Raw genomic sequence first — 16055 nt, forward strand, 5'->3', positions numbered from 1 at the left:
ATTTATCATAATATTTTAATTACAAAACAAACATTGTCTCAAACAATAGAATCATTACTAAATATTCCAAACACAATAACTAATCAACTCACCTCATTATCAATTATATAAATCATAAATATCAAAAGGTTCAATAAGGAATAACGTATTAGTTAAATGTTTCGTGAATACATTTTAAACAATCACAATCACGTACACAATTAAGTAACAACAATTTATACTATATAGAATCACATACAGTAATTTCAAATACTCCCACAATCATATACGTAAAGTTTCATACCTAGAAATACACTATGAACATTTAAATCCACAAACTCACAAATGGATATTTATCTACTTTTGATTCTAAAAAAAACAGATCTTATGAACCATGTCGGATCCAAATAAAACCACAATCTAAAAGTATGCTACAAACACTATATAAAACACCCAAAAAGAGTTTAAGAGACTCTTAGTTCATTATTAGATATATTTTCCAAAATAGGCTCATGCACATAAAGGATAACACGATAGGTTTTCTAACCAATTTGTCAATGCTATAGTTTTTCTACATTCATCCAAATGACATGTAACTTAATCATTTAGAAACTAGGGTATGTAGACATACTTTTTCATGTAGAACTCGAAGTCCCAACCTCAGCTCATCTAGAAAAGACTTAGGTTGAAAACGGTAAAAATCATAATTTCAGCAAATTGGATTTATGACGGACTATTTTCCGAATGACACAACTCTTTCCAAAGATATCCAAATACATCGAGGATTTTTGTGTTGAAAAGCTAACACATAGAACTTACTTTTTTATGTGTTACAAAAATACTTAATCTCATTCTAAATGTTCGAAAACTAGGCTCGAACACAGTGCGTAGAAACTGGTTTCTGACGCATTGTTTTCTGCCAATCAAACTTCCAGACACTATAATTAATTCCACATGCCTCGGAATGTGATAAGGCCAATTGGAATAGAAATCAGACTTCAAACTCTTAATTTTTCATGTTTTAATAAAAATATAGTTAAAACTCTAACTAAATTAAAACTAGACTTTAACACAGTGCGCAGAAACTGATTTCTGACACACTAGTTTTTGTCAACCAAACTTCCATACATCATATCTACCACCACAGACCTCGGAATGCGACGAGACCAATTGGGTTGGAAAGAATACTCATAAAACTCACTTTTTTATGTTTTGGCGAGAGTTTGAATCTGACCCTAACAAGGTGAAAACTTGATTCCAAATCAGGCATATATTTGGCCTAAAAACAAACTCTAACCCAAAGCCCATCTAAATTAATAGAATCCAGTCCACTCAAACTCAACAGGCCCAACTCAAGGCGAACCCAACATATCTAAATTTCTTAACAACATAACCAACCCATAATCTACTCTAAAGAAACCGGCCCAACTAAAAGATCCGGACGCAACTTAACTAAAATGCAAGCGGGAGTACTAGATAATACTCACAATCATCTTCTCCATCACACCTCTTTCTCCACCGAACAACCAATACAAACACCTATCCAACCACCACCATCAACCCACCAAAAATCACTAGCATGGAAAACCCTACAACCTATTAACAATCAAAATAATAAATCATCAATTTCTCCAAAAACCAAATCTAGATTTGAACCACCTTCACCAAAAACGAATTGAAACCAGTAACCAATCCATATACACCAACAAACCAAAACAAAATTAATCAAATTATTAGTTCAAAGTTTTAAATGCCCAACTCAAATTTCTTAACAAAAATAAATTGATAGCCATTAGTTCAAATCCCAAATCAATCTCCAATCTCTCCCAAAAACTCAACCATTTACAATAACCACACAACTCATTATATATAGCAAATGAAACAATAGTATAATTAAAGAATCACAATCTATTAATGATCATTACACAATTTGATCTACAACTGAGTTCTTGCCTGCCGAACCAAATCTATTTATCTTGTTTATTTATTTTATAAATTTGTTGTTTTTACAATTATTAACAGTAAACTTGATTACTCGACATCACCAAAAATTTCAATCCCAGTATATTATTTATATATACAACCAACAATTTACATATTATTTTTAAAACATGCGAAAATCATAAGGTGTATAAAAAAAAATCTACTCACAAGTTATACGTTCTATCGATATCTCCAGCAAAAAGCCTTCCTTTTTCCTCTCTCAGTAATTTTTTTTTCATTTTTTTTTTGTAAAAACCCTTTTTCCGTTCAAACTCGTGTATTTGTTTTCCCTTTTTTGAGAACCCCCCGAAAATAGGGAATGGGGTTTATCCTCTTGACCCTATCTCTTTATAATCTTTTTCCTTTGTATTTATTTATTTATTTATTTATTTTATTATTATTATTAATATTAATAATATATTATAAAAACAATAAATATAAATAGTCGAGTGTTATAAATTATGACAAACGTGCAACAAGCTGCGCCGGAAGTCCTTTATGAACTTGTTTTTAGTTTTTAGTTTTTTGTTGTTGTTCTTGTTGTTTTTAATTTTATTTTTGGGTTGAGGTATTGTGACGCCAAAATGGCATCACAAATTAGGAAGAAAGGCTGTGGTTGATGGTAATGACGGGCTATTCCAGGACGGAAAACTCATGAGTCTAAAAAGGTAAATCTAGGGTTTAGCTTATGTACATTTGATATTAACTAATTTAAATATATTTTTTTTAATGATTTCAATGGATATTTGTTTAGGTGTGTTGCAAGATGCAGAACACACACTAGGGAATTACGGGGAGAGAAATACAATATCTAACTTACCATTATTTTTTACGGAGCGATATTACCAATCAAGAAAAGGGACATACCTCTAGAGAAAGCTATAAGGTAAATTCATTTAGACAAAGTGGTTTTATTTAATTAATTTAAAAAAAACAAGTTAATTGGACTTTTGATTGATAATGATAATGAGTTTTATAAATAATTATGACAAACGTGCAACAAACTGCGCCGCAAGTCATTTATAAACTTGTTTTTTGTTGTAGTTTAGTCTGTTAGTGTTGTTGTTGATTTGTGTGTGTGTTTTTTTTGGGTGAAGGTCTTGTTTAAGAATTGAGAGTGAAATAAATGAGAGAGAGCTTACGAGTTTGTTATAAGTGATTATAATTATACAAATTAACGGTTGAACTTTGGGGCCTTTGGCTATTTGTTTTAGTCTCATTAACCCATCAAATATTCAAAGACACATTTGTCTTTTTTAATGATTTTGAACTCAAAATAAATAAATGATAAATGATAATTTTATAAAGGCAAAAACGAAAATAAACAAAAATATTGGTTTATTGGAATGTTTTTATTAGTTTTTATATATATATATATATTATTTTTTGTTGATTATATTTTTCATTATAGTTGTAGAAATTTTGAAGGTACAGTAGTGGAAATTTGCTAAAATAATTAGGGGGGTGAGTCCTATAGTTTGAAGATTTCCTTATAGTTTGAGTGAACTTTTTAATCGGGGACAAAGCCCCCCAAACACACCCCCAATATCCATAAGTCTCTAAAAATTGGGAATATTTAGAAAATGTGGACAAAATAGGGGAAATCTAAATTTAGTACATTATAAAGTGTGTGAAAACAAAAACTTTTACCAATGAATATGCAATGTATTTTTCCAAATCTAAACTTTAGTACATTGTAATTTTACACTGACAATAACATACAACAACGTACTTTTACCATTTGTACAACGAGTGCTTTTATTTCACCCGAAGTGACGTGGCATACCAGTATTACAATTAGCAAACGTGATTGGAAGATGAGGTTGGGCACATGTACACCTAAAATCTGACGTGTCAAAAAACGACTTTATCTCTGCCCATTGTTTTGTGTGCAGTGTCCAGCAATAATAAAACAAAAGCGAATATATATCTTATATATAAAACCGGCTGATCTGTTATCCGGTTTTCTTCCTCCCAATCTCTCCATACTTGTTTTCCATCTCCACTTCAATGTACAATTCCCATCCAATGTCTAATTCAAGACGTTTCCGGTAATAAATCTTTTCCCTTTTCCAATATAATTCAAGAGTTTATTGGTTTATTATTTCATTGTAATTGTATTTTTTTTTAATAATGGTGTCATACAAGCTAGGAATTCTTCATTATGTATTGGATCATGTATACGGTGCATTCGTACATCGAACCAAATTAAGTACACCATTTTTTTCAGGAGGTTGGGGAGGTAGTAAGTTAGATTTATTAGAGAGTGTGATTAAACAGCTCTTTCCTGATTTAGCAAGTCAAACATGGCCACCTAGTGTGATTAATCCTGTTTGGAGAACTGTTTGGGAGACTAAATATTCATGTTTAAGAGAAGGTGTTTTTACAACTCCTTGCACTGAACAACTTCTTCATGCATTGCCACCTGAGTGTCACAATGCCCGAGTCGCCTTCCTTACCCCTAAGTCCTTCTCCCCACAGAACATGGCTTGTGTAGTTCACCTTGCAGGTAAATGCTCTTTCACTTTATTTCTTGTGTTTTTATACAATTTATTGTGTCCACATAAAAGATTCACAATTTCGATAATTTAATGGGAACTGAATAAGTTTGCAACTCGACGTATACTGAATAAGTAGTTTTATGTATGGGGTAAATATTTATTCAATGTGGAAATGATTTGGGTTTTTACTACAGGCACTGGGGACCACACATTTGAGAGGAGATTGCGCCTCGGTGGGCCACTGTTGAAGCAAAACATAGCGACCATGGTTCTTGAGAGGTGAGTCCAGCGGACCAGGATACTTAAACCAGCTGTTTCAAATTAGAATGAATGTTTTCTTTAGTTGATACCAATAGGTAGTCCTCAATTTAGTTAAATGTGATTCTGCAGCCCTTTCTATGGAAAGAGACGTCCTATGCTGCAGCGCGGTTCGAAGCTCCTGTGTGTTAGTGATCTTCTGTTGCTGGGGAGTGCCACAATTGAGGAAGCTCGCAGTCTATTATACTGGTTAGACAATGAGGAAGGCTTTGGCAAGACAGGTGTATGTGGACTTAGCATGGGTATGATGTTTTTTTAAATAATTTTACAACAATGTTTAACATGCAAACTAGTCTGCCCCTATGTTAATGGCATAACAGGATCAATAATGCGGTAATCCGGACAGACGGACACATATTGTATGTACATACCTCAAAGCGTGTAACACTTCATATCCGTGTCGGATACGGACACACATGTCCGTGTCAATGTAACTTAGGTCTGCCCTAAAGCATCTACAGTGATCAATAACTAAGTGTGTGCCTGATTAATGTGAAATTATTTCAAGAATTCATTTGAAGGATTCCCAATTCTCAAACTCACACTGAAGTTTTGAAATTAATTGGGCACTTATCTTGGAAATGTTTTCTTGATAATTCTAATTTGCGAAAACAAGAACAAGAAGATAGTTTTATTTCATCACTCTTTTGTTCATGTACTTCTCTATTGTTGTTTTGCTGACATTCAGCATTTGTATTTTAGGGGGAGTACATGCAGCAATGGTTGGATCTTTGCATCCTACACCAATCGCGACACTTCCATTTCTTTCTCCGCATTCTGCAGCCGTTGCATTCTGCGAAGGGATTTTAAGACATGCCACTGCGTGGAATGTACTAAAAGAAGATGGAGGAATTCAGAAGTCTTCAATGACTTTGGAGGAAGTTAGAGAACGTATGCGAACTGTACTGTCGCTCACTGATGTTACACGGTTTCCGGTTCCAAAAAATCCTGAATCGGTCATATTCGTAGGCGCCACGGTAAGTTCCTGACTTATATCCTTAAATAATTTGATTTCCGTAATATTTGAAGCTGGTGTGTTTTTGATATCTCAGTTTTTTTTCTTCCTCTGATCTTACAATGTTATTTCTTCTAAAGACTTGTTATTTCATTGATTGTTTAAGGATGACGGGTACATTCCGAAGCATTCAGTGTTGGAGCTTCAAAAAGCTTGGCCAGGTTCGGAAGTGAGATGGGTGACAGGTGGGCATGTGTCGTCTTTCCTTCTTCACAACAATGAGTTTCGTAGAGCAATCGTGGATGCACTTGACAGATTGCCCTGGAAGGAGTCTACGTTGTGACACAGCGATTACATTCAAAGAAGCTGTATTCATTCATATATCCTGGTTTAGTTCTCTAATCCTCTGATTCTGTAATGTGAAGTGTAGCTTTTCACCATACACCCTTTACACAATATAACAAATAAGAGAATTCCTCGTCTTTGTTTCCTTGTACCCAGAAAAAAAAAAAATTGTACCCAGAAAAAAGAACAATTACTCCTTTAAAGAATAGAGTGTACATTAATTTACGGGGCATGACCCGTGCATCAGCATGCAAATGACTTCACTTGACACTTGTGACCTTTTAAACTTTATTGGAATTATTAGTACAGTAAGATTAAGTTGCACACAATGATAATTGTCCAGGTCTCCTACACCATAAACTTCTGAATTCTCCTCCATTGGATACCATTTTTTCATTTCATTTTATCTTATTGTAAGTAGCACAATATATATGGCGACACTGCATGTAAACACACACAGCTACACAGGTTGGTAACATCAATTTTAGGAGTTAGGACCTCTCGACCCCCAAAACTGTTCAGAAGCAGTATAAGCAGCTTTTTCACAATCCACTGGTTTTTGTTGAAAAGCAGTGACTGTACTTTGCGAAGTTACTAAACCTTGATTTCGTAACTACACATGCAGAAGAATCATAAGAAATCTTGCAATGGTATATTGGTATATTCACTAAACATGTCCTCTTCATGCATTAGGAAGCAAGCTAAAGGCCAAAACAAAGAAAACAACAGAGATGGAGATAATTAGATAACAATAAGCGAACTTCAATTGCAGTTTTGTTTGTCGTTTCAACATCTTTTACTCTCTTCTAGACAAAGCTGTATTTATGAAGTCTTCAATAGCTTTGACAGAGCTGCCTTTGAAACCTTCATCATCCCTAACAGCATCTTTAATCATTTCTTTAACTTCATTAGCCTTCTTTCTTATCTGCAAACCCTTTTCACTGTCACCCATTACTAACTCAATTGCTGTTTTTACGTTTTCATGCTTGATCTCACAAGTAGTCCCTCTACCAACCTCAACAGCAACACCAGTCTCTTCCTCTAAAAGCTTTGAATTGTTGAACTGTTCACCAGCTAGTGGCCAACCAAGTAGGGGCACACCATTACTCAAGCTTTCCAACACTGAGTTCCAACCACAGTGAGTTAGGAAAGCACACGTAGACTTGTGTGACAAAATGTCCAATTGTGGTGCCCACTTGTGTACTATGAGCCCCTTGTTCTGCTCTTTTATTCCTGTCTTCATATCCTTCTGGTAACCATTCCGATCTGAATTTTTCGGTTATTTCGAATTCGATTGGAGGCCTAACAACCCAAATGAAATTCTTGCCACTTGTTTCCAATGCAATTGCTAATTGCATCATTTGTGTACTTGATATGGTGTTCTGTGAGCCAAAAGACACGAATAAAACCGAATTTGCAGAATGGGAATTGAGCCACTCAATACATTTTTCTGAACCAACCCCAGAATTGTTCTGGGGACGAATAGTATAAACAACACCATCACCACTTGTACCATTTTTTTGACACCTAAAGGCAGGTAAAATAGGCCAAACAGGTTTACCACCACTTTTTCTTCTAAAATACTTCAAGCCAATTTGATCCAACTCTTCAATGGTACTTACCAACATACCGTCTGATTCAAACCAATATGACAGCAACTTTTGTATAATTTTTGACCAACGATCGTTACCGTCCGCGTACTTCATATTGTTTGTAACCTGCGATCTATGGATTGAAGAGACTTCAGGAAAGTCAGGTAAGGTGAACTCATCAGCATCTGTTTTACTATGAGGAAGATGTACCCACAAAGAGTAGTATACAGCCATACCAAATGCACTGCCTGTCTGGAAAACTGAATGAAATATATTCAATTCACGTGCAATATCAAGAGTCCAACCCGTGAACATATCTGCAATGATACAAAGAGGAGGGTGGCCTTGTTTCTTGGTGATGTCCAGGATAAGTTGATCGAAGTATGGTTTGAGAGTTACTGAGGCTTCAAGAAGATTACAAATGAGTGGGTAAGGGAGACCATCAGTGTTTTCTGAATCAGGTGGAAGGCCGTGATCAGTGCTACAAAAGGGAAGTTCTGTGAGAGATATGGATGAGTTGGGAGGGATAGATGAGTGCAGTTTTTTGATGTTTAAAGGAGTGTTGACGATTATGATTTTGTAGCCCATTTTTAGCTCTATTTGAAGAGCCAAGGCTAAAAAAGGCCTAATATGGCCTTGAGCCATGAAGGGAAACATTACCACCATCTCTTCTTCTCTTGTTTGTGCCATTGAGTTCAGGAGAGATAGGCAGGCTAGTGTTTTAACTTTTAAGATGCAAGATGCAAGATCCAAGCATGTGGTTGAAAATTTAAATGCTAGTCGCCTAGTCCTACTGTGACGACATTCTAGCTGTCAAATTATGACTGAGAAGGAGAATTTTTAACCAAAGAGAGTTCGACAAAGAGAGGCTCAAAAGAAGGTCATTGTTTAACCAAAAAGTCGGATTTCTCATTGTTTTACGTGTTTGAATAATATACACAACCACATCATCGGTTGTACAATAATAAAGGCAGGTAGAATAGGCCAAACAGGCCGGTCTACCACCACCGTACTTTTTCTTCTAAAATACTTATTAAAACTAATTTGATCTAAGGTGACCAATGAGTGTGTGATGCAGAGTATCAGTGTTTTCCGAGTCAGGTGGAAGACCATGGTCAGTGCTGCAAAAGGAAAGCCCCATGTGGGGAAGAGTAGATGGAAATATCGAATGAAGTTTCTTGATGTTTAAAGGTGTGTTGACGAATATGATTTTGTAGCCCATTTTCTGTTATATTCGAAGAGCTAATGGTAAGAAAAGGTCTCACATGTCCTTGAGCCTTGAAGGGAAAGATTACCATCATCTCCTCTTCTCCATTTTGTGCCATTGAGTTGAGGAAACGAGAGCTCGATAGGGATATGGTTTTTCCTACATAGTAGTGTTTTAAGATGTAAGCATGTGAGAGAAAATCAAAGTACTTGTCCCAGTGTGATCACATGCAGGCAACATAGATGGCTAACATGCACTGAAAACTTGCATAGGTGGAGAATCTCAACAATTTGAGAGAGGGAAACTTCACAGCTGATTTACTTGCAAAACAGGGTGCCACACTAACTGAGAATGAAGCATCTACAATTTGGTTGCACAAGTGGGAGGCACCTTTTCAGCTTTTCTACAGATTTTAAATTGATACACCGTACTTGTTTATGGTTATAGTCATGAAGTAGGAGCATCCAATACAACATCTTTTGTTTTTGTTTCAAGTTTTAATATATTCTCACTTACCAAGCAAAAAAAAGTGGCTATCAAATAAACAGCGAGTGTTCTTCTCTTGCTGCCTTTGGTTAAAGATCAATATGCTACAACTGATTTCCTGGCACTATTAATCAGCTGGGTAGGTGAGTGAAGCTCTTTGCACTAGTAACACCGAACCTCGATTCCTCTCAAGGAAGGCTCGAGTGTTCCTTTCTTTTGCAATTGAATTCTCTATAGTGTCAACCCTCTTAGGGAGGGTTGTAAGTTTTCTGTTTCAATCTAATGAAAGAAGTAGGGGTCTGCCTTTGACGCCACAACTTTTTCAAAAAAAAAAAAAAAAAAAAAAACCAAATAAAGACTTGGCTTTAGACCCACATCAGTAAGATAAAGTAGTGTAACAGACCATTTAAACCCCTTTGTGGGATTGATTGGTACGACCTTACTTGAACAGGATCTGTTCTATAGGCTCGTACATCTGTTTCCTTGAGTAATCAAGAGACGGTAACCAAAGCTTGGTGGATGAGACAGGACCATGCGACCAGAGCGTGATTAATGGCTGGTTGATCCTGATGGGCTCAGCTTAACTATAGAGGATCGTTCTCAGCAGCCTTCTGGCTCCTGGGGTGGTCGTGCGGTTGTCTGACAAGCTTCAAAATCTTTTTGTGCAACAGATTATGTACCTTGCAATATTCATACTTTTGGTCAGATTTTCTGTTGATTGCATAAAATGGCATGCTGCAGATATCAATTTCCATCAATTCATAGGTAGCAATCAATGATAGAAAAAAAAAATATATTCTTTTGAAACTAGCTTGATGAATATATCTTCCCATAGCTTACTATAATCTCCATGAATTAGAAAACATTCCTAAGACCAAAATATGGAAGATAGCTTAAGATGTAGATAGGAATTAGGATAAATTGAAACAAACTAAAATTTCCTAACAGCTTCCATTGGGGTTCTATAATCATTCACCTCCTTATGGACAGTGCAGTATTTATGAATTCTTCAATGGCTTTCACAGAACCACCCTTGAAATCTTCATCCTCTCTAACAGCATTTTTAATCATCTCCTTAACTTCACAAGCTTTCTTTCGCATCTCCAGACCTTTTTGACTCGCACCCATGAATAACTCAACTGCTTCGCTTTATATTTTCATGCTTGATATCACAAGCAGTTGATCTACCAATCTCAATGCATACTCCCACTTCTTCCTCTAAAAGCTTTGAATTAAAATACTGGTCTCCAGACAATGGCCAACCAAGTATAGGCACACCATTACTTAAGCTCTCCAATACTGAGCTCCAACCACAGTGACTTAGAAAAGCACATATAGACTTATGTGCAAGAATTTCCACTTGGGGTGCCCAGTTGTGCACTATGAGTCCCTTGTTCTGCTCTTTTATCCTATCTTCATATCCTTTAGGTAGCCATTCTGATCTGAACTCTTGAGTTATGTCGAATCCGATTGGAGGTCTAACAACCCAAATGAAGTTCATGCCACTTGCTTCTAACCCAGTTGCTAATTCCATCATTTGTGAGCTTGATATAGTGTTCTGTGATCCAAACGACACGAACAGAACCGAATTAGAAGGACGGGTGTTGAGCCAATCAATGCATCTTTCTGGGTCAACCCCTACATTTTTCTGTGGACGAATGGAATAAACGCTCCCATCATCACTTGAACATTTTTTTTGATAACCAAAGGCAGGTATAATAGGCCAAACTGGTCCACCACCGATGATATTTCTTCTAAAATATTTAAGACCAGTTTGATCCAACCCGTCAATGGTATTTAACAATATGCTATCAGATTTAAACCATAACGGCAACAACTTATTCATAACTATGGACCAAGAATCATTACCACTCGCGCTCTTGAGATTGTTTGGAAGCTGAGATCTATGAATACAAGAGACTTCAGGAAAGTCTGGTAATGTGAATTCATTAGCATCTGTTTTACATTGAGGAAGATTCAACCACAAAGAGTAGTACACAGCACAACCATACGCGCCGCCTGTAATGAAAACGGAATGAAATGTATTCAATTCATGCGCGATGTCAACAGTCCATCCGAAGAACAAATCAGCAATGATACAAAGAGGAGGGTGGCCTTGTTGCTTGGTGATGTCCAACATGAGTTGATTGAAAGATGGTTTCAGTGTTAGTGAGGCTTGGACGAGGTTTATCATGAGTTGGGGAGGCACACTGTCAGTGTTTTCTGAGTCAGGTGGAAGACCATGGTCAGTGCTACAAAAGGGGAGCTCAATGAGGGATATGGAGGAGTTGGGAGGTAGAGATGAGTGAATTTTCTTGATGTTTAGTGGTGTGTTGATGATGGTGACTTTGTAGCCCATTCGTTGTTCTATTTGAAACGCTAAGGCTATAAAAGGTATGATATGACCTTGAGCCAAGAAGGGAAACAATACCACCATTTCTTCTTTTGTTTGTGCCATTTGAGCTGAACAGAACAAATCACAGGGAAGGTGTATCTACGATGCAAGCTTGTAGTCTTGTGTTGTTGTTGTTGACAACATAGAATTAAATGAAAAAATGTCTCGTAATAATAACAATGGTAACACTGATTAATTTAAAAATACACGCTGCAGAGTATCTCGATACAAATATTAGTTATTGGCTTATTGCATGTAACAAGTATAAACAATGAGAACGAGATCTTGCTTGTGCCTTTTTTAATACTTCCAAGTTCAGTTGGAGAGTGACCAAAAGGACCATGATACACATAAAAATGGGTTTAGACCTGGAGTTGACCCAAAGCAGGACTCCACTCAACCAGACTACAAGGTATCCAGAGGAAGGATCTGACCTGTATATACTTGCGTAACTTGCATACATGCTGACATGCTGCCTTTTGAGTTCCTAAAATAACAAGTTTTCTAATAGTTGAGGTGGTATCTATACCAATTGTGTGTTTGTTACCAGTATTTATCTCTCCTGCGTGCCTCGTATTGATTTCGCAGGAACTGTCCAATTCATAAGAGCTATACTGAATGATGCATACGTACTGTTCTAGTCCAAATGATAAGTCCAGATTATAGTTGATTTTTTAATTTATTTATTTTTAACTGACGAAATCGGTAATATGCAAACATACTGCAAGCAGATGACATTCCTAATAAGCTAGCTTTGTAATTTTGAAGTTAATATTAATACAGGTGGTAGTGGAGTAGGTGCTCATTTTTTGTATGTGGTGGAAAACACAAATTTATTCAAAAGTTAAATGATTGTGCTTAACTTCCTAACTCCCTGGTAATGATGGAAAAAAAATGCGACATGAAAATTCATTAACTAAATTATGTTAAGGTTAGAAGCTTCTGTGACCAGATTCCTCAAAGGTATATTGTACATTCATAATCTTTGTACTGTGTTGCCCCAATCAAGAAACAAATAGAATGACATACATGAAATCAAATTACAGATTTATACCTACATAGAACCTTACACTTCAGAACCTTGTCATGAACAAAAAACCCAGGCATTACCATTATCTTTACTCCAGTTGGAGCTTGCGATCTCTGTCTTTCTGCGGAAATGTCCTCCATGTAGTGGGGATCATAGCTTCTGTGTTCTTCAATGCGTAAAATTCCCAACTGAGGATTGAACGAAAATGCCAACAAATGAAGCAACCAGATGCATTTGGCAGCGACAAAGAAGGCTTGAAGTAGTTGTTCAGGCCAGGGCCTTGTCCAATTTAGTGTTGCAATGATGCAACTCATCTTTTGATCACAGAATCTGCTGAATTCCTCGCTATAATACTTAGTACCCTTTCTAAGTACTTCGTTCCAGCTCAAGTTTCTTAGGGAGACAAAGGATGAGAATTGCACCTCTCGGTCTTGCTCGGGATCCAAGAACTTGGGAGTACCATTCTTCTGGAAAATACAGTTTTCAAAGTCTTGGTACAGTGATTGGTTTATAAGAGCTTCCAAATGATACAATACCACTTTTGAGTGCCTTGAGTTCATATTCAGTCTATATGGGTGAAGAAGTAAGTTTAATTTCTCCATTAAGTTGCTATCTGCTTGTTCAATCTGACTGACAAGAGTCCTGCAAAATTGCTTAACTGATAACCTTGCTTCTGATACTATCTGCAAGAAACCTTCTACCATCACTTCATGACTCAGGGGCATGACACCATCTTTCTGCTCATTGACCGATTTCCCTATCTTGGGCATTTCTCCTAGTCGCTCAAGGACCTGGCTATCCCTCCCTTGTACTGCTTGCTTCAAAGCCTTGTTGAGCTCTTCACAATAAGTCTCTAGGTGCTCTAGCTTATCTTTCAACTCACCCAAGGAATATTTCATTTCTGAAACCTCCATCAAAGCTGCGTCTCTACTTTCATTGGCTTCCATCAATTCTTTCTTTAAGGATTCCATTGACATTATCCCCATGTCCTTGAAAGTTTGTGAAGCTGCCTCAGATTCTACTCGATTAGGTGATGCTTCACTCTTGTTCTTCTTCCTTAGTCGAGGGAATAACCTTGAAAGAAGTGGTCCTTTGTTCTTCGAATGTGATTGAACTGACGAATGAGAATCGGATGGAGGAGCTGTGCTACTGATCATATTCTTCCCAATTTTGTTACAGATTTCAGTTTCACTACTGATAGTTGCAGGCTTGCAGTTATTGCAAGTCGTTATGGATTTCAAGTCCAGTGAAGCATTTCTTCTGCTTGACTTGATAATGTCTACACCTGGGGATGTTTGAAGTACAGTTGTTATATGATTAGTACAAGAACTTGAAATGGATTTATGATCTTCTTCAGCTGGATAACTCTGTAGCTCTCTGCTAAAAGAAGAAAGTGGCAAAGGCGGTAGCATCGACCCCTTTCTAGAAGACGTAAAATCACATTTGCCATCGAAAAAATCGCCTTCACCACCATTATTTCTTCCTGCTAGTCCAAATCCATCCCAATATTCGGATAAATTCCCATAGTCGAATTGAATATGTTGATAACCATTCACTGGTTCCTCTTCATAACTCTGTTTTAAACATTCCCACCTCAGTAAACCATGCAACAGTCATAATATAAGGGTCTTGATCACATTAAACGAGACTAATTTTCTGAGTTCTAAACAGCAGTACACAAAATACACAACAGAGTACAACAAAGTAAAGTTACCTATACACAGTTCGTTTCTACATAAATATCATCAGAAACCAAATGAAATTCTAGAATAGTGAAGTTACCAAAGTATAATTTCCATGTCAAATTCATTAGGAAATATAAATCCCCTGACAAACAAAACAAGTATCGAGATCCAAAACACCAAAAAATTTAGAAAAACAAGAAAACTTGATACTTACAGGAGTGAAAATAGGGTAATCTTGAGCAGAGAACTGAGAAGAAGGTCTTGAAAGAGAAGGAGAAGCAGTAGTAGGATGTCTCAGACTTGCAGGACTATTGTTGCTTTGCATCAAAGTAGCATGGAGAGCTCTAAGTTCAACTGCTTTAGCAATTGCAGCTTGGATTTCTTGCTTGCTTATTTCAATGATGTTGCTGTCTTTGGTGTTAGTTTTGGTGTTGCTGGTGTCATGGAATGTCTGAGAAGCAGTAGTAGTAGCCATGAAGAAGAAGAAGAAGAGAATAACAGCAGAACATATGAGATAGATAATAAGCTGAAGAAGAAAGTTTTGATATAAGTTGATGGAATTGATATTGAAGAGAGGAATATGGATGATATCTAGTGGGAGAATTTAGGGAGCCAGAAAAAAAAACAGAAAAGAGAAAAGGAATGTGAAATGTTTTGTGTAATCCAGTAAGTTTTGTCCCTGTACTCTGATAAAGATAAACAAAGAAGAGAGAGAAAAGAGAGAATGTGAAACATGGAGGGAGACAAGAGTTGTAGTAGATTTTACTCAGAGTAGGCGTGGGAGTGAGGGTGTAAAACTACTAACTTACCCTTCTTCTCCCTCGTTTATATATGTTGCTCTAGTAAAGTGCAGTGCATTTTTATTGTTTCTCATAGTTTGTGTATCCTCAAATAACTTGCGCAACAAATCATCAACTTCTTTTTTCCTGAAAATAATTCTAAGTTTTCCCTACACCTCCATGTAGTACAAACTTACTACATACTTCTAAGTTTGTTTCACCTATGTTCTATTCCTGCGTACAAGATGGTGATATGGAGATGATTAGGACTAGGAAAAATATCAAGTAAAATTCATGAACAAAACGAGAAGTCAGGAACCAAGTGAAGAAACTAGTAAAAGGTGAGTACAAAAAGGAAATATTAGGTGTAACAAAAAACTATTAAAAGCTTGACTAACTTTTTTTAGTTAGGAAAAAGACTACCACCTTACTAGTGATAATTCATCAGGCTACCAACTTTCCATGTTTCAAACTTTCAGTTAATAATGGTTAAAGAAAGAAAAAACTAAACTATCCATCACAGTTTGTCATGTATTTTCATTATTTTGGTAATTTGGCAACAAAGAATTTATGGATGTCTCGTGGTAGCATGTAAGATGCACATCAGCACATGGAATTGATGGAATGAGAAGTGTAAAAGGGGATATCAAATATCATAATTCTTTTTTACCAAAAAAATATATATACCATAATTCAGTTTGTAAAGTTTGTACTAGAAGCAACCTTTCATGCTATTAATTAAATACGCAAATGGTATATAAAAATGTAGTATACAATGGCATACATATAGTTACATACCA

The 16055-nt window shown here is 36.3% G+C and overlaps 3 protein-coding genes and 1 non-coding gene across 4 annotated transcripts; 2 read left to right on the plus strand and 2 right to left on the minus strand.

Annotated features, from left to right (window-relative positions):
• Positions 1-4019: 4019 nt before the first annotated feature.
• On the plus strand, positions 4020-6330 carry LOC147484900 (alpha/beta hydrolase family protein). Its single transcript, XM_086569683.1, has 5 exons — positions 4020-4471; positions 4658-4742; positions 4854-5023; positions 5484-5758; positions 5903-6330. Exons 1-5 carry the CDS (start codon positions 4096-4098, stop codon positions 6077-6079), a joined length of 1083 nt encoding a protein of 360 aa, XP_086425809.1. The 5' UTR covers positions 4020-4095; the 3' UTR covers positions 6080-6330.
• Positions 6331-6744: 414 nt separating this feature from the next.
• Positions 6745-11839, minus strand: LOC147484901 (uncharacterized). Its single transcript, XM_086571064.1, is given in 5 exon segments — positions 6745-7312; positions 7314-8483; positions 10047-10101; positions 10343-10512; positions 10514-11839. Coding segments are annotated over 5 exon segments (3141 nt in total). The 5' UTR covers positions 11825-11839; the 3' UTR covers positions 6745-6877.
• LOC147484902 (small nucleolar RNA U3) lies at positions 9800-10015 on the plus strand. Its single transcript, XR_015203325.1, has one exon. It is a non-coding gene; the product is annotated as a small nucleolar RNA U3 (small nucleolar RNA).
• An 875-nt stretch (positions 11840-12714) lies between the features above and the next one.
• LOC147484903 (DNA double-strand break repair RAD50 ATPase) lies at positions 12715-15221 on the minus strand. Its single transcript, XM_086572994.1, has 2 exons — positions 14691-15221; positions 12715-14365 (listed from the first exon to the last, which is right to left on the minus strand). The coding sequence occupies exons 1-2, from the start codon at positions 14949-14951 to the stop codon at positions 12797-12799; spliced, it is 1830 nt and encodes a 609-aa protein (XP_086429120.1). The 5' UTR covers positions 14952-15221; the 3' UTR covers positions 12715-12796.
• Between the last annotated feature and the right edge of the window lie 834 nt (positions 15222-16055).

The sequence above is a fragment of the Coptis chinensis genome, chromosome 7, assembly GCF_015680905.1.
Source record: "Coptis chinensis isolate HL-2020 chromosome 7, ASM1568090v1, whole genome shotgun sequence".
NCBI lineage: Eukaryota > Viridiplantae > Streptophyta > Magnoliopsida > Ranunculales > Ranunculaceae > Coptis > Coptis chinensis.